Raw genomic sequence first — 18,885 nt, 5'->3', positions numbered from 1 at the left:
ATTCCTGCAGACCTGCTTTTTGGGTTTGTTTTGCAAAGGGAAGTTATTGAAGAATCAACAGTTCCGCAAAGTACAAAACACTCTGAGGTCTGGATTCCTCCGTGGGACTCCCAGCACTGGAGGGAAGCTCCGATCTATCTCGATGGGAGATCTTACCCTGACTGGGCTAATGAGAATTAAAACGGGGGTGCCACAAACATACCATTTCCTAACTGGGGAAGTGAAGAAATCAGTAGGATGGAGATCCCTGAAGGTAAAATTGCAGGCACTACTTTTTATTTACACACACACACACACACACACACACACACACACACTGCGATTTGTATCCTGCCTTTTCCCTACAAAGGGCTCAAGGCAGCTTACATTATTCTTCTCCTCCATTGTATCCCCACAGCAACAACCCTGTGAGGTAGGTTGGGCTGAGAGTCTGTGACTAGCCCAAAGCCACCCAGTTGGCTCCATAGCTGAGCAGGTACTAGAACCCAGATCCTCTGAGTCCCAGTCCCAGGCTCTCAACCACTACGCCACCCTGGCTCTCCCAATATTATGTATTATTATCTATCCTCCCCCTACCCATTAAACAAAAATTAGGTATATATGCATTGAAATCTGAGCGGCCCAATCGGATCATCTAAATTCTGCAAGACTTGCCAGCAATCTCACACCCTGAGCCTAACTATTTACTCAGGAGGGTTCATTTCCATGCCTGTTATGGGACTCCTCTGGGGAAGACAGGTTGGGAAGGCAGGCTAGGAGTCCGAGGGCCCTAAATGCACGTAGGATTAAGCGGCAGCTGTTTGGTTGGTTGCAGCGCCTGTTCGAAAAGTTACCTCTGTTGCCGCGATGCAGCCTCAAGGGACTCGGGGCCGTGCCCAAGGGGGAGCGCAGCGAGTCCCGCACGGGGGCCGGTTCGCACGAGGAAGCATCCGACTCGCCCCCGTCTCGATCCGGCTTGCACTGCTCGTCGTACATCCGAAGCGAGGGCAGCGTAAGCTGTTTCCTTTTGCGGGCACAAAAGCAGATTTTATCGTTTGGCATGTCAACAGAGCACTGTCTGGACCACAGTCGTCCAGATCCACTTCCCCTCTCTGCCTCGGCCATTTTCATGGAGGAACAGGGATGGTGGGAATGAAACCCACCCCCCGCCGAGCCCTGCAGTCTCTGCCCTGAGCTGGCATGTCCTTCCCGTGAAGGGGCTCTTGCACCGAGCCCTAAAACTAACCCTAAACAGGTGCAGCTGAAATAGCCGCACACACATCTTAATTTCTTCAGTGAATTAAATTATATACCACTGAACCTATTTTAAATGATCTCCCAGGGATGATTCAAATGCATTAAAACGTTTATTTAAACGTCATTTTAATTGCTAATATTATTTATTTATTTTACATCTTTGGCCAGGTTGTCTCAAATTATATTGTTTTTATATTGCTATTATTTATTTATTGTCGTGAGCCGCCCCGAGGCTTTGGCGAATGGGGCGGCATAGAAGCTTCCTAAATGAATTAAAAAAACAGACAGTCTAGTGCAATTAAAATACATGAAAATGGCTAACCCCTTTCTAGAAAGCACACACAAAAACATTAAAAGTCATCTATTTTAAACCACCACCCTAATTATTTTTTAAAAAAATGGATTCTCTCAGGGAAGGGCTGGGTAAAGAAAAAGCTCTTTAATCGGAACTTAAAACATGAGAGCGCAGGGAGATCATTCGGCAGTTTGGGTGCCACCACAAAGGAGGTTTCTCTCCTGGTTCCAAGAAGATAACCTGAACTGGGTTGCGTATCTTATATCTCCTACTAACCTGGTAACCCACAGGCCTGCTATTCCTGTTACTTCCCCTGTCAAAGTTTAGATGTTGAGTTCTTTGGAGCAGGGCTCTGTGCCCTTCTGCACTGAGAAACTTAAGCCACATAAAATAACGAGAAGGGGTTTTGCAGTAGGTTTTTAACAACTTTCTGCTATGCATGACTAGGCACATTTACTCAGAAGTAAGTTCAGTGCCTGATCAGGAAGCATCAATATTTGAGAACCACCGTCTTGGCTCAGACCAAAGGGCTACCCAAGTCCAGATTTTGCCTCTCTTAGCCGCCAGTTTTCTCTAGATAGGAAGTCCACGGGCAGGACAGAAATACCTTGCCACTAGGTTACCCAAGGGAGTGGTTTTTGGAGGCCTCGAGTTTCTAATGCTCAAAACAACATCCATCGTGGCAAGAAGCCATCGATGACTGGAAGGGAATTTCTGACCGCAGTCTTAAAAAGAAGGAAAGCAAAAACGTATCTACTTCAGGCACCGTCCAAGTAGATTGGACTACAACTCCCAGCATTCTCAGCTGCCCTGCTCTGGGTGCTAACAATTTGCATCTGACTTATCTGGAAGGTATCAGGTTGGGGAAAGTTGAATAAGTAAAGGAGAATGCAGCGAAGGAAAGAAATAAAAACATTTTGAGAAATATTTGTGTATTTATTATTTGTTAATTTAACATACCTTTTCTCTCGCCTTCCATTGCCGGTATCACGAAATCCTTTTGCAAATGGGTTGTTATCTATTTTCAGTTGTGTGATCTAAACGTAACATTGAAAATGAAACAAAAAAGCACAGCAAAATAAAAACATGGTTAACTCAAGAAAGGTGCTGGAGAAACTTTGTTCCTCTTCTCTTTGGCCCAGAAACCTCTTTGGCAGGTTCAATCCAGAAACCTGTCTTTATTCTTAGAATTCGTTTCTAAGTGTTGATCTGGATGCTTTTTTCTAGGTACAAGACACTGGGCAGTTTTTAATCTGGAACATTTTCCATTTTCCATCTTTCGGAAGAAAAGTTTGGAAGTGGGACTTGAAAAAACCAAACCCAGATGGTTCCTTGAGATATCAGCCATTTAAAAATCCTCTGGAAAAACAGAGGACTGCAGAGATGAGAAGTTTTTAAAAGAAAAAACTCCTGTATCCTTCCTGCCATAACCCACCAACTGTGCCTGTGTGTGAACTTTACTAGAAAGCAAGCTCCATTGAATTCAATGGGATTTACTTTACACTTAAGTCTATTGTTAGACACTCACTTAGGAATAACTTCGGAATTACTGACATACAATCCTGTGCAAGCTTACTCAAAAGTAAGCCCCGCTTTGTGCAACAAGGATTAGTCCCAAGCAACTAATAGTGGGAATTCAACCTCAGGCCTGAAACTCGGAGGATAAAATCCAGACAACAGTGCCCCAGACTCTGCTAATTAATTGGTTAATCAAAATTGATTCCTATCACCAGCAAAATGGTCACAATCAGAGGACGAAGAATATAAATTGCTGGTGCAAACAGGTGAATTTAAGGACTTGGATTTTATTTGCTCCCTCACTAAAGGATTAAACACGGAATAATGAGGTGTGGGGAGAGGAACAAGACCTCTGGCTCCCCAGACGTTGTGGCCTGGACCTCATATAATCTCTGCCCATGAGCCATGTTGGCTGGGGCTGATGGGGACTGGAGTCTAGCAACATCCAACAGATGACGGGGCCCACCTCACTCCGAAACCACCATGTCATTGCAGGGTACCCAATTATACCCAAACACCTAGACGACAACCCTGAGATCTAACCATTTTGAGATCACGCCATCCTTCCTCTGCAATCGCCCCCTATCCTTTTCTTCCAAGTCAATGAGAAAGGAACGCTTTTCTTTTTTAGCTTATCAGTTGGTGAAGGGACCGAGAGAGAGCCCACTCCGAACCCCCTCCGCTTTAACACATCACAGGCTTTATTTAAAATGATGCAGAGGTTTGAGATCAATTATTCATTGGGGTTTAATGATAGGAAGTGCATCTTCCCCAACAACTTTTCTCACGGCCCTCTGGAGGGAAGGTGGCGACCGTGTTGTTTAAAAGCTCTTCGAATCTCTGGGCTGGGGGGGGAACACTCTGGCGCATGCGCGCACCACGCACCGTCTTTTATGGGCTCTGGCGACAGGAGACACCTCAATTATTCATGCCCTGGTAATATGTCCCACAGTCACCGGACTTTAAAAATGGATGTACAATTTGCTTTTCTTTCTCTCCCACAGCCCCCTGCCCTGCAATCCTTCCCCAAGCCCACAAATGAAGCCACGAAAGGAGCACTTCCTTTGGCGATCCAGCGTATTTCATTTGGGGCACAGAGCGGAGGAGGAGGAAACGGATCTGGCGATGGAACAGGAGGCCCCCAGGTGCCACCCAGCGAATCTTACGCTTGGCTCTTCTTTTCTTCTGCCCTCCCTGCCCGCCTTTCCTTGTGTGTTGTGTTTTTTCAGATGGTAAGCCTGCAGTATTTTTCTGACTAATTGTACGCTACTCGGGAAACCACTTCTGGGCTGAGAAACAGCATGAAATACTTTAAATCCATCGGTAAATGGAATAGCTTTGGCATCTTAGCCTGGTGGACAACTTAGGCAAATGAGGAAGTGGAGTTACTTGGCACATCTGATTCCGGTGATAGACTGCGTTTCTACACGGAGGTTACGGATGTGTCGGTCTCTTTTTCCATCATGGATTTGTCAAATTCCTTTTTGAAGCCGGGGGCGAATAAACAAGATATTTCTTCTCCTGGGCTTTTTCCTTCCTCACTTTCTTGCCAATCCATTTAATGGGTGGACAAAGAAAGATCCACACCGTTCCAGTAGAATAAGAGGCAGCGGTGGGAAACTGCTTTCTCCAAACCCTCGCCCGCCTTTCACGGACATCTGGGAAGGTGCTGGGGAGTTGGGTCCAACCCATCTGGGGGCAAACAGCTCCAATTCTGCACACACGAATTACTGTTGAGCAAATATGGCTAGAATTGCCCATCACTGAACTGTGGACAAAAATCCCAAAACCCCATTTAGCTCTGCCTCTGCCCATAATTCCAAATAGGGCCGCAACCTAGATTTCCTTGCAGGTGCAGGGAAAGGTGGAAAACAGCCCTGCCAGTTGTTGAACCCGCAGGTGTAGGAACAGAGCTGGGGGCACGGAAGCAGATGGAGGTGGGCACAAATCCACCGCTTCTACCTCCGGATGCACACTTTCCTCCAAAAATGGCCCTACTGATTTCACTGGGTCCTACATCCAGCCCCATCGAGGAAGCACCGTTCTGACTTTGCTTGCCAGGTGTGCACAGGTGTGTAGGCAAGCTGCAATTTGACCATGTGGGTCCCGAGAGCTGCCCGCAACAAGTCCTCGGGTGCAAGAGGGCCATTAAAGGCTGATCTGAGAACGGGAAAGCGCAACCGGGGAAAGTCTAGACTGGGCCAGAATCTGACCTGCTTGGCTGTTGCAGAGGAGGGATGCTTCGAGAAGGGGCCAATCCAGAACTCAGGCCAGCAGGATAACTGCTGCCCCCCCCCACCGCAAATTTGCAAATGCTAATTCCCCTAAGCTCCGAACTGTGTCTGTGACAGACCCTGCCTCCAAAGGGCATCCCGATGGAGAGGGACAGAGGAAGCAAGAAGCAGGAGGGAGGGCTGCGCAATCCAAAAGCTAGCTCCTCAGGGGGGATTCAGGAGTGACAGCAAGCTGCGGGGCAGGGGCTGGACCCCTCTTTTAGCAAGTGCCCCAGACAGCAGAGGGACCCCCAGAGATTCGGGACTCCACAGAAAAATTCTGGGCTGTTTCCCACAGCACCTTGGCACAGCAAATCCTATAAGCAAGAACTCAAGGGCATTTGCCCTGTAAAAATTAATGCACCTAGGGGAACTTGAAGCATCTTGCTGCAGTCTTCCTCTGCTTCCATTAATTTTAAATAAATTAATGGAGGAGAATAGGTCTGATCACCCTTGATTAACCACGAGGCTTCTCAGTCCAGGAGAAGCAGTAAGATGGTTAAATATGAGAGTGTTATGGAGGCAATTTTCGAAATAAACGTTTTTGGCTAGTGGAAGCCCACCCATGGCTTGTGGCCTCCAGGCTTAATTGACAGCTGGCCTAGAACACCCTGGTGGAATTGTTTGCCTCGTAAAGTTTATGGCAAAGTTCATAATCGATTAACGATTACTCAAAGGCGGCTCCCCAGGGCAAAAAGCCAGGCCACACTACAGGAAGAGGGTGAGCTGGGGAGAGGCGTGTGGGGCTGGGGCCGGCACCCCCTTCCCGCCCCAGGGAAGACACCGACATGGGTGGAAATGGAAATTCCAGAACTCGGTCACTGGGGCTCAGCTCCGCTCCAGTTTCTGTTCAAGTTGCAGCTGGAGTTTTTAAGGTAAGCTCCAGAAGTGAACTGGAGTTTCAAAAGAAGGAAGCTGTTTCTACGGTTTGATTCATTTTCCTTCCTACACTAACCCTGTAAGGTGGACTTCACCACTCCGAAGTTCACTTCAGTCTTTATCCTCAGGGCTAAGAAGGAATGCAATACGTGTACCTTGGTTTCCTCACCTCAAGTTTGTCTATAACCATTATGTCACACTGCTACAATATGGGAGGGGCGGATTTAAACCTGGAGTGCGCCAGAAACCGACATGGGCTGCTTGGCTTTGTTTGCAAAACAAGGGGGCAAGGCAGGCCTAAACAGGAGACATCCTGGAGATGAACCAGGACAGAGCCGCCACATGCAAGTGCAGTCTATCTCTTGGTTTGCCCGGTGCATCCAAGAAAAATTCAGGGTGAGACGGAGCCCGAAGGGCTGCCCCAAGGGAGTACGGCCAAGGTTTGCTGTTGCCACATCCTGCTGGAGAAGTTTTGAGGGCGTCCAGAAAAGGGACCAAAGGAAGCACAAACCTTACCTCCCCGCTGCTCCCACCCTCCACAAAGTTTCCCCGGTCATCCCCAATTACCTTGTCGTTTTGGTAAGCAGTTACTGCTATAAAGTCTGTTTCAGGGAACACATAAGTTCGGAAAGTGCTGTAGGGTAACTTGAGAATGTCATTCGCTCGGACTATATGGAATCTCGGCTGATATTTGTGCATCGAATTAAGGATGGTCTATTTTCAGAAAAAGGGAGAGAGAAAGGTGGTTAAAAGGCAGAAGGGGAAACATGCCACGCAGATTCACAGATTCCCTATTTTTCAGTGGATAACTGCCCCATGGCCACAGTTGTTTTAAAACACACACGCACCATGTCTACACCTTTCTTCTTTCACACAAACCCAGTCGATTTCCTGGTATAAAGAGAATTATTTGGGAAAGAAAGAAGTGCATGGGAGGTGGTAAAAGGGAAGAGGTAAATATGGTGACCCATACATGTTTCAGTAAAAAAGAAATCAGGGATGCAATCCTAAGATGCTTCATTTGGAAGGGAAGCGCCTCTCTCCTGGGTGTACTTCCTTGAAAGTAAGAGCTGATAAACTGAGACCTTACTTCTGAGTAAATCTCAACGGCTCAGCTGCAAATTTCACGGAATGTACAGGGTGGGGGATTAGAAAATCTAAATGATATCTCATAATTTTATCATGCAGTTTTGCCCGATAGTGCTCTTTTAAATTTTAATTTTGTTATTGGAGGGGAGGTACCTAGAAAATTATTTTACAATGGGCACAGAGATGGGCTACCCGTAAGCTTTCCTGGATGTAAAAGAAGACACCAACCTTGCATTTTCAAACACAGTTATTTGTACATAAGCTTCTGCAAGGGGTTCCTATAAACTGGAAATTGCATATCTTGAAAATTGCTCTTGTATAAGGGTAATGCCAGGGAAGAGCAGGAATGCTGAAGGAAACAGGGCTTCTCTTTGATACAACTCACCCATGTGAGAATTTCTTCAGAAATTCTGATAAATTCAATGGGGCTTACTCTTTGGTGAGTATGAATAGGATAGTGAGCTTAGCTACCCCGAAAGGGCTGCCTGCCTATGCACATTTGTCTGGTCGGAAGTCCCATTAAACCTAATGCAGTTTACCTCTGAGTAAAATGTATAGGGTTGTACTTTGCTACAGATCCAGCAAGAGGAAAGCAATTGTCACCTTGCGAACAAGGAGTCCAGTGAACCTAGCAGGATTGGCTTCTCTGCAATTCTGTATTCTATTTTTAACCCAGATTTTTGCTTTCGGTCTCACCGTTACACACATGCGTGCAAATTCTATTGGAAGAGTAGAAGAAAGATGGTTCAAGACAGAAGACTACTACAGACTTTTCTTTTGCTTTTTGCCTACTTGCACTCCAGAAAGAAAAGTCTGTCCTGAAACAAGGAGGCCCAAGCAGAAAAAAGGGAACTACAGAAACGAAACCTGGATTTTCTTTAACCTATTTCTGCCCGAGTATTATTTTAATTACCAGATACAGCACAAGGAAGCCCTGTGGAACCCTCATTTCACCCTAAACCCCCGTTTATAGCAGTGGGGCTTGCAAAACAACCCCCGCAACAACAAAAGTAATACCAGACAGGACTGGTCTGGTTCTGCTTTGAAAGGGCAAATGTGTCCAAGGCCATAGTTTTCCCTCCTATGAGACTGTAGGACCGCCACCGAAATTACTCATGAGGATCCAATATAGACTTCTTGCAGGTTTGACTCCTTCCAAGACAGGCTGCAAACCCAAGACCAGTTTGACCAGGGAATAAGCCCTGTGGAATTCCCTGGTACTCTTACTTCAGGGTAAGCCTATTTAGGATCTCACTCAACTGGAAGTAATTCCTGCCCCCCCCCCCGCAAACTTATTTGGAGTGATCCAAACTATCCTATTTTCACAGACACCCCTTTATCCATAATCATGTTCATGACACCAGACTAAAGTCCTTGGCATTTTTCGTATTAAATTGCTCTAGTTATAAACTCCTTCCATTTCTCCTCTCTTTTAACTTTTGGTTTAATGTTGCTATCAAGTAGTGAAGGAGCTGGCCCGAGCACCAAGAACTTTGGTTCCCGAGCAGTTTAAAAGCAGAATTAACCAAAGAAAGTCTCCCCACCACACAAGCCGGTTCCTCCGCTCAAAGTCACTGGGACCAGTCACCCCTCTTGAAAATACTAACTCCTGGCGTTACACAGAAGCAAAGCCCATGGCTTTCAGTGAGACTGACTTTCTGGGTGCTTCAAATTTGACTCTGGCTTTTTCCTCTCCTTCCTTCCGTCTGTCCCTCCGTCCTCCCCACTGAAACCTCCTGCTTCAGGAGTGGGGAGAATAACTTCGGGGGGAAATGCAGGGTGCCTTTGCAGAGGGGAAAGATCCAGCCCGCCTATCTCAGAAGGTCCTACCTGAAAGCAAGGATTATGGCAGCCTGTGCCCCACCAGCTTCCGCAGTGTGAACACCCTGCCCTCTTGCAAGGCGCTAGACACGCGCTTCAAGGGCAGTAATCCACTGCGGCTCTGCGTGGGCTTTACTTCCGAGTAACCCCAGGGATGGGGTCGGGCTTGGCAGTGCAGAGGAGCCTCGGATCGAGGGGGTGGGCTTCCAAGCCGAGGGGGAGCTGCCGCTTTCCCCCTCCGCACGTTGGGGAAAAGCCCGTGGAGGAGTTAAGCCGGTCTTAAATCGTTAGGGCTGCGGCGAGGCGGCCACGCCGCCCGTGACGATCATCGCCGGGATTTAGCGGGCTTGGCGGGTGGGGCGCTTAACCTCCGCGGGGAAATGTCAGATGTGCGCTCGCTTTCCAGGATTCTGGACTTACCTCAATGCTGGAACTTGACTCTAATTGGTTTCGGAAACCCGTTTCCTCCTTTCGAGAAAGAGGCGCTTTCGCCAAGGCCCCCCGCCGTTCGCGACGCCTTCCCCCGGCCCCGCACGTGGCGCTACTCGGGAGTAAGCCCCCGCGCCGGCAAGCGCCCTTGGGGATGGGGCTAGCAGCCCCGCGGAGCTGGCCGGGGGGTTTGCACCTGAGGAAACCCGCCCAGGGCCGCGGGCAGGTGTGGGAACAGCCCGATCCTGACGCGCGCCGCGGAATTCCTCGCAAGGAGCTCCACGGAAAGCGGAGAGGCGCCCCGAGCCGGAGACCCGATCCAGCCGGGGGCGCAGTCAATTCCGCTCTTACTCGGAAGTAAACCCCCCCGAGCGAGCTTCGGATCTCCCCGGAGCACAGCGAGCCTCCCAAGTTCGGCAGAGGCCGGAACGAGCGACTAACTCCCTCGAACAAGTCCCAGTCCCACAATACCTGAATCGGGCCCTTTGGGGAGGTTCCCCCTCTCTGCCCCCTCCTTAGAAAACGTGCTCATATCCCAAACTCGCTTTAAAAAACCGGGGTAGAATCAGATTGAAGGGAACTGGCAGCCTCCTGTTTTAAAGGATGCTAATTGACTTCCGAGGTGACACGGTCAGGATCCGCGGAGTAAATCCCCGGGAAGCCACCGCGGCCACCGCCCTGAGAGCAGCCGGGGGCGCGTGCCTTCCTCCTCCAGGAAGCTTTCATTCACACGAGCAGCAGCGCCTGGGCCAGCACTGCAGACCCGGGTTTTAGCCCCCTCTCGCCAAACGCGCGCGCGTTACCGCCTGGGTCGTTTTAAGATGCGAAGCCAAGGCGTTATCGATCCAGCGACCTGAGAACAGGTAACCGATCCCCTGCCCAGCTGTGACCTAATCCGGAGCCACTCCCGCGGAAAGCGGGGTTTGCTTTTGAATTAATGCTGGGAGAATGGGGGCGGCGGGTGTCCATCTGAATGCGAGTGGCGATAAAACAATGCTCTTACAGGTCAGCATCCACAAACCAGTCAAGTTGGAGAGCTGGGCCTGAAACTGAATCCGGAACAGAAAAGGGATATGGCCGATATTTAGGGCAGAAGCTCGTACACCTTCAGACCGGAAAATGTCTTCTAATTCCGCAATCAGAGGATGCTTTAAGGTGCTGGGAAGCGTGTCCTCAAACGCCAAAGCGCGAGCGGGATCGAGCCATCCGTGACGCCAACGGAGATGTCCAGGGAGGTCCGCGGAAAACGAGGAGCGTCGGCGGAGCGGGGCGCCCCTGCGCCCCACGACCAGGGCGCTTCCGCGTGGGCAAAAGCCCCTCGGCTGCGCGCCTCGGGCGAGATCTCCTCGGGAGCCAGCCGCGCCGGGCGCTCGCCTGGCTCCCGAGGAGACGCGCTGCGCTGCGGGGCCCGACTCGTGGGCCGCCTTCCCGCTGCGTAAAGCGAGCCGGGCGCTGCACCTGCCCCGGCGCCTTCCAGGCCTTGGGCTGCAGCCCCCAGCACCGAGGGGAGGAGGATCGGTGGCCGAAGAAGTTGGGGCGGAAGCCCCAGCCAGAAGGTCCAAGATGCGCCCGGGTGCACAACCGGCCCTCGTAAACAGGGCAGGCCAACGGACTCACCTGGGCCTCCCCGCCACCAAAAGCAAAAGGAAAATCCTAAAGTGCTAGGGCTGCATGCAGACAGATTCTCGGGCCCCACAACGCGCAGGATCAGAGCCACCCCTATCAATAGGATCAGGATTAAGACGCCGCCCTCTTCTTTTTTGAAATCATGAACAGCTGCATAGGAGTCCCTTACTCCCTTCTCAACGCAGGGAGCCTGACTCGCGAGTAAACACGCAAGCCGCTCAGGCCGACCCCCTCGGCCAGTCCGGGTGGGGAGAAGCGGTGGGATCTGCACCCGAGTAAGGACCACGAAGGCCAGTAGCTTCGTGTCGCCCCCCCCCTTTTAATGGTGGCACGTCCGTGCTCTTTAAACGAAGGGCTAAATCTCTGAGAATGGCTTCATCCTTCGCCTTCAATCCTAAAAGGGGATTTATTCGGAAATTACTCCATTTCAGGCAGACAATCCCCTTGGTAAGCGGGGCTCCGCGTCGAGGCCCATTCGCATTCACACGCTTGGCCTTGGCTATTTAAGGTGACTTCCTGGCCCCCCAAGGGGGATTTCTCGAGGAGCCTTTCACCTGGATGGGGGTGGGTTTTGCTTGTTTGAAAGACCCCCTTATTCTGCTCTCGGCCATCGACCTCTCCTAATCTGCGGAGGCGATCCAGCCCCCTGGGCAGCCCGCTAAACGCTCCCCTGAAATAAAAGCTGACCGCACTGGGGAGATTTACTTCCGAGTAAGCCTATCCAAGGTCGGTGGTGCTGGTGGGGAAGCGGTGAAACTGAAAGCGCTTTGCAGCCCGCGCTGAGCCTGAAACACCCCGGGCCTTTAGGATCGGGACCCGCGGCCGGGCGCGCGCGTCGGGCCGAAGTCTTTCCCGCTACATGATGCCAATGCGCCCTCCCAGGCGCGCCTCCTCACGAGCAAGCCCATTTACTCCTCGGCAAAGGAGGCGCCCCACGCTGCAGCCTTAGCCACGCGCGCTGGGCAGGCATTCTCCGAAGCCGCCGAGCGTTTTTATTTTTGCTTTTGGAGAGAGAGGCCGAGCTTTGCCTCGGCCGCCTTGCTCGGCCTCTGCGCAAAGGCCCCGGAGGACGCGAGGCCGGGCCGGGAAGCTTGCGGGCCCCGCGGGCCCCGATCCGGGGCTGGGCCGCTTTCTGCGTTTCGGACGCCGAGGCCGGCTCGGCCGGCTGCTGCGGAAGCGCCGGGGGCGGGCGCGGACCCCGCAGCCTGGCGCGCCCCTCGGAGCCGCTCCGGCTCGCACGTCTAGGAGCGGGGCCGGAGAGAAACGCGCCCCAAACACAACACACACACTCTCTCTCTCGAGACTGCTGCCAAAGCTGCAACTTACAAAAACGCAGGGGAGGCAAGCACCTTCCCGTAGGTAAGCGCACTGAGTCCCACTGACTTCTATGGGGAAACCACGGGGACTCGGGGGACTTTGCTCTTTGTCGATTTAGGTTGCATATTCACACACACACACACACACACACACACACACACACACACACACACACACGGCAGATTTTTCGACAACCTGCCCTCCAAAAGCAACTGAGCCCCCTACCTGAAAAGAAGGACGCATCCCTTCCCCAAGGCATCCCTAACCCTTATACCTCACGCCCCGCAACAAGCCCCACGGAATACTTGGGGGGGGGGTAATTTGGAGTAACCAGGCAGAGAAGAGAGAGAGCTGGGAGTTCACCCCCGTTCCCGGAGTTTAGAGTCCAACAAACCAGCTTTTTCTGTCCACGATACACCTGTAACCCTAAGGATGTTTATTTTCCCTCATTTCTCCCCCCCCCCCCGCTCTCAGGTCCCCCCGCAACACCTTTCAGTAACCTCTTAAATGGAGTTTAAAGAGAGGTCACTCATCACCTAGCAAAAGAACTCAAGATTTATTGAAATAATCCCCATATTTTCTCCTTCGCTTTCGCCTTCCCTCTTGCCTCCACTCCCCCCCCTCAAAAAAAAGTTAAGGGGTCTTAATAAATGGAGGCTTTAAAAAAATCAATTACGTTCAACGCCACTGCCTTACCCCTGACCTAGTTCGGGGAAATGCATCTAATCCTGAGACCTACCCTCCTTTTTCAGCTCTGAAAAAACAACCCACCTCCCCAGAACACACACATTTTCTAGCCTGAGATCGATCCGGATTAGAAGGCACACGTAAAAACCGAAAGATTCCCTATTGATTTGCAGAGCAGGTCTACTCAGAAAGTAAACGCCGTGGCCAGTTTAATGCAACTTCTGGGTAAGTGCTTCTCGCATGCCAACCAGGGTGCCTTTCTTCTAAAGCTTTTCCAAACACCGACCCCCCGGTTTTATTTTGGAAACAGACTCGCTCGGACGGGAAACAGATTTACTTGCGAGGAAAACGCTCCAAACCGGAATGGTTCATGGCAAGAGCTGCAAGTGCCCAAGCAGGTGGCCGTGTTCCTGGTCCGCCTCCCCAAAACCCGAAGCGCCCCGTGGTACCTCGCAAACACACGGATTCAGTGGCCCCCGGGCCAAGGGCGCGCGATGCGTTCGGTCCACAAGGATCCGTTGCGGCTTAAGCTCAGCGCGAGGTGCTCGTTTCCGCAGCCCTGAGCCATTTTTCGCGTTGGGGATTTGAGCGCCAATTCTTGCATACACTTATTTGGGGTGCGGGAGACCAAAACACAAGGGGGAGAGGACAGAAATGCTGCCCCACCCCAAAGGGCGACTGGAAAAAACGGAGGCTCACGTTCACAAAACGGGTCGAGGCCAAACCCCTTCTGCCTATGTCCAGTTTCACAAACCTCCAGGAACTGATTTTGGGGGGTTGTACTGATTTTTTTAAAGCCTCTTTCTTCTGCCATTTTGAGGAGAGATCGTTCCCTTAATCTCATGTGCTCCTTTGGGCCAGCTGCAAAATGCCTTTACCAATCTTAAAAACGCAAATCGAGCTAAAACTAAATGCTGCATTGACCTCACTCTTATTTGGAGTGCATTTTTAAAAAGCACTCATTTACCTGGGGGTATACTTGGCTGAATGCAAGAAAACTTCCTTCCTAGCCGAAAAAAGGCATATATTGGGATTGGCGTGGAGGGTTCCAGCCACCCCTCCCTTGCCCCTAATTTTAGTCCAGTTTGTCCAGGGATAGGGGGTTGCAGCTTTGATTGGGGTGATGATAATTAATAGGAAATGGATAGTGCGTTTGCAAGTTTGTGTCCTTATCCACAACACAGCACTGAATAAGGAAATCTGCAACATTATTACGTATTGTAGAATACAGGGTCATTTTGCAATCGGTGGGAATTTACTTCCAAGTCAACCAGGTGCAGGGATCTTGTTACCTTGTATTCCTCGCACCCCTTGCTGCAGAATGTAGGACCTCGGTCAACCTGGGGGTCTCTTTCCCCTTTCTGTCTCTGATAAGAAGTGGGGAAGGGAGGTCTGACTTACGGGTTCCTGGAAATAGTCCCCCTGCACTGGGAAATAGGTTCCTACAGATTTCTGTGGGATCGAGCCATTTAAAATGTGCCCCTTTCCAGAAGATTGAGATTTCATGGTTGCTGCCAAGGGGTGACGTGGGGAGAGACACTTCATAGACACACGACATTTACATATCTAAGTCCCCCGGAAGGCTTGGACAGGTGGGATGGAGAAGGGACCTGAGCTGGAAAAGCTGTATTGCAGATTCAGGGGTGCTTCCCTTAATTCAGATCTGGAACCGCACTTTTCAGGAAGGAGTGAGGTCCCCTAGCTGGCGACCTGAGCCCAGGCATCCTGCATGGGTTTACTCAAGAGTCAACGGCTGCCCGCCTTCAAGGAGGCCTAGCCAAGACCTCTGCAGGAGATCTCAGCCTTAAAAGCTATGTGGCCGAGTGCCTTGCCTTCGCCCGCCTGCCCGCGTTTGGGTTCCCAGCGGAGAGATTATCTGAAGACAGAGACACGTGTGGATTGTGTGACAGCCGCTCGGCTCCCCAGGGCACGGGGGCCGCGGTCTCGCACTCAGTGGGGAGGGGGAGAAAAACCCAACCCGAAGTCTGGGCTCTGCCACGGAGGGGAGGAAGGGGGGAGAAAGCGCTGGCGCGGAGGCCACGGGGTACTTACAAAGCCGTGCTTATCCGAGATGTTGTTGGTGAGCTTGAGTTTGTGGAAAGCCACGGGTTTGGCCATCCACTGCTCTCCCGTGGCGGGGCTGTCCGGGTGGATGTACATGCGCTTGGGCATCTCCGGGTCCGCCTTTCCGGCCACCATCCAGCGCGAGTTGTGAAACTTGTAGCGACAATCATCGGCAGCCACAATATCCATTAATAAAATGTACTTGGCCTTTTTGTCTAGGCCACTCACCCGCACTTTAAAAGGGGGGAACATCCGCCTAAAGGCATGTGGAAATGGGGCAGAGAGAGAGAGAGGGAGAGGGGGAGAGAGAGAGAGAGATAATTCAAGAGAGGGCGCCTTGTAGCCCCCCCCAAAAAAACGCCCCTTCCAAAAAGAACACACAATTTAAATAAGGCCATAAAAAACGACAACTAAAAACAATAAGACACGTGTTGCATTGTTGGTGCCTCGTATTAGAAACAAATTCTCTCTATTAAATTTTATGGTTGGTATAATTTTTCCAGCCAGGGCTTAGGTTCACATGCAGCTGAACCCCCCCCCCTTCTCTCATGTTTAATTCCCTATTTTAAGGGGGAGAGAAACACACACACACACACACACACACACACGGGTTCCAGGGTCAGTTATAATTAAGACACAGTGCTTCCTTCCAAGTACAGCTGCCTGTTTTTTAGGGGTCTTTACTCAGAAGTAAGTCTCACTTGAGTGTAATAAAGCATTTGGGCAAAAGAAGTCGTGCAGGATCGGGATTACTTCTGCCTAAACACACTTTGCAATTAGCCATGCACCTGAGCTGGGTTCATAGGACCAGATCCAAATTTTAACAATGTTTACTCCCAGTGTGTCCTCTTGCAACTTTACATAAAGGGAGGGGGAATAGACAAATAATTTGAAGACTCAATCAAAGCAAAAGGCAGCTTTGGTGGGCTAGAGTGTGTGCGGGCGGGTCCTTACAGAAAATAATGCAAGCCTCGTTAATTTTGCTTAATAGATCCAAAGAGTTTGGAGGTTAGAGGAAAAAACATGTCCAAGTTATCCATTCTTCCCCATTTAAAAATGCGCTACAGAGCAGTTTTCTTCGAAGTTAAGTCCAAAACATTTCAAAGGGATTTATTTCCAGGTACATGTAAAGCAATGACAGTGCAAACAGATTTTTCTTTTTAATTTTAGGATCAGATAAACAGAAAAGGAGTTCTCCTCCGAGACTCAGAAAGTCAGGTTCCAAAAGAACAGAAAATCCAAACGACCCAGTTGTACCTGTGGATTTTTAAAGAAATGTTTTGCTTATGTGTGTCGCGCGGATTAATATGTGGGTTGAGTGAACGTATTTACAGATCCCAAGTTCTGCTCGATCTAACCAGGAAAACTGCTTGTTCAGAAAAGTGAAGGCACCACTGAGAAAATTGAGGGGATGTGGGGTGGGCAGGGGGGGGGGAAGGAAAAGAAATCTGTCCAATCTTTACTGGTGGAGGAACAGAAAGAGACGGCTGAGTCTCCAGAATATGAAACGCAAAATATCTAAATGTAGTAAACACCAAGCATAGCAACCGATTTCAAGAATCTGAGAGGAAGACAAGGGCAAAGCTGAGACATGGGTTTGTTTCCCAGTCATCCCGAGTAAATCTGGTTTGAAGTGGGGTTCAGGTATGCTAACAGAACTTCGGCCTGATTTTCGCTATGTGCAGAGTTGCTCCGAGATCATTCAACTGGATTCAAAGGGGTTTGCTCCCCTGACAGTCTGCCTGGGATTACAGCCCTCTTCCCTGCCTTGTTTAAGAGAGTTTAAGGGGAAAACGTATTTTTTTTCTTTTAAACAAATGAATCAGTGAAGCAACTACAATCACCCAGCAAGAGGGGTTTTGAGGATACGAACCTGGAACCCGGAAGCAAGTTAAATTATAATTTTAAAATGAGATAAAATAAAATACAGGCAAATGTATGAGTGATCTGGGAAAATGGAGTCTAATTTTTTTTGTCCTGGAAGTACGAAAACTGTGCAGGGATTGAGAGAGAACAGAGGGAAGAGAAAGAGGTTGGGGCTGGCAAGTGAAGAGGAGCTTCTAAGTGACACCCCGCATCCCTAAGCAAATATTTAAAAGACAAAAAGAAAAGCAAATTACGCTAAGAACAGGCTCTTCTGTCAGTACACACTTTCGCCAACACGCCCAGCCACAGATGTGGAGGCTGACCGTGCAGGAAGGCCGCGTTCATGCACTCGCACTTCACCTGGAGTGAAGATCCGCGTTTCCTACGCGGCACAGGCGGCGGGACTTGCTCCCGAGGAAGCCTCCCAAGCGGCTTCGGCCGGGAAGGTTGCGGCAGGCCTGGGAAAGGCCGCGGGGAAGGGCCCGGCGCAGCAGCCTAGCCCGACCAGGCATTCCCACCGAAATGCTGCGGGGTCCATGCGCCCGGGGGCCCCGGGGAGGGCCGCTTCCTGCGCCCGCCGCTGCCTCTCACGGCCAGCGCGCTTCGCGCGAGGGGGCCGACATTCTCCGGCCGGGGGCGTCCCCTTACCTTCCCGACTTGGTGATCACCATCTCGGTGCCCAGCTTGTGGAACTGGTCCCAGAGCTCCTTGGCTTCCAGGGTGACTTTCGGGTCGTCCTCCACGTCCTCCTCCGGCTCGAGGCTCTTCAGCGAGCGCAGATGCGCCGCGGGGTGGTGGTGCCCCAGGGCCGAGACGTGCAGGCTCGCCTCGGCGGCCCCGGCCAGGCTGGGGTCCGGCAGAGGCTTCCCCAGCGCGGCCGGCGGCAGGGCGAGCGCCGGGAAGAAGGAGGGCTGCGCGGCGGCGAGGAAGGCGGACATGGGGAAGTCGGACGGCCTGGGAGCGTGGAACGGGTGGTAAGCCATCGCGAGCCCCGGGAAGGCTGGGTCTCTCATCAGGCGACATCCACAGGTCCAGGGGAGCGGAGCGAGCCCTCCGGCGAGGGAGGGGCCGGGCAGGGGCGGCGCGGGGGGGGGCGCGGAGAGGCGCTGCCCGCCTGGCCTGGCGCGTCAATTGCGGTCCCGCGGCCCCGTCAATTGCGATCCGTCTTCCGTGCCGCTCCTGCTGCCGAGTCAATTTCGAGCCGCCCCTGGGAAAGCGCTCCCGGGCGCCTTAAAGGGGGGCGAATTTAAGGCGGGGGGAGCCCCGGAGGAAGGAGCCCGGAGGAGGGGACCTCCTACTCACACCCCGCCGCCGCCGCCGCTGGACAGCCCCAGCGCTCCGAATTCCTCCGGGTTTCTGCGAGGCGCCGGTAAATCCTGCTTATCTGTTCCAAAACGGAGCGTGCGGGGGGAGGCAGCAAAACGCGGCCCCCGTCCTCGGGATCTCAGGCAAAACCGGGATCAGCCCAACGCCCCAGCAGGGCGATCTTTGACGCCTTCGGAAACAATGTCTTTCAAAAGCCAACTCAAGATGATCTTGCAATCGCGAGGGCTCGCCGGGGGGGGGGGGGGGGGCGTCCGGTGCGGAGCAGCGTCCCCCTCCCTGCGGTCCTGGAGCGGCTCCTGACCCCCGGAGGGAGAGCGGGAGCGCGAGTGGGGCGGGGGGCCCGGGTCCGGTCTCCGCCAGGCGGGAGGAGGGCGCCGCTCGCTCCCTCGCCCTCCGTGCGGCGCTACGAAGGGGGCAGCTTCGCCTCCGCGCTCGGTTCGCGCCCGGCGCGCCCAGGCG

General features: G+C 51.8%; 1 protein-coding gene across 1 annotated transcript in view; it reads right to left on the bottom strand.

The window, feature by feature from the left end:
- The window catches only part of TBX2 (T-box transcription factor 2), a 30,712-nt gene extending 12,599 nt beyond the window's left edge, over positions 1-18,113 (bottom strand). Inside the window, exons 1-5 of the mRNA XM_044430460.1 lie at positions 17,749-18,113; positions 15,223-15,490; positions 6,769-6,915; positions 2,492-2,568; positions 834-1,003 (exon numbers count right to left, since the gene is read on the bottom strand). Of these exons, the coding sequence (XP_044286395.1) occupies positions 834-1,003; positions 2,492-2,568; positions 6,769-6,915; positions 15,223-15,490; positions 17,749-18,113 (1,027 nt within the window). The remainder of the gene's footprint in view (positions 1-833; positions 1,004-2,491; positions 2,569-6,768; positions 6,916-15,222; positions 15,491-17,748) is intronic.
- Between the last annotated feature and the right edge of the window lie 772 nt (positions 18,114-18,885).

The sequence above is a fragment of the Varanus komodoensis genome, unplaced genomic scaffold, assembly GCF_004798865.1.
Source record: "Varanus komodoensis strain SLA01 unplaced genomic scaffold, ASM479886v1 scaffold20_1, whole genome shotgun sequence".
In the NCBI taxonomy this organism is placed as follows: domain Eukaryota; kingdom Metazoa; phylum Chordata; class Lepidosauria; order Squamata; family Varanidae; genus Varanus; species Varanus komodoensis.
This window is presented reverse-complemented; position numbering and strand designations above follow the sequence as displayed.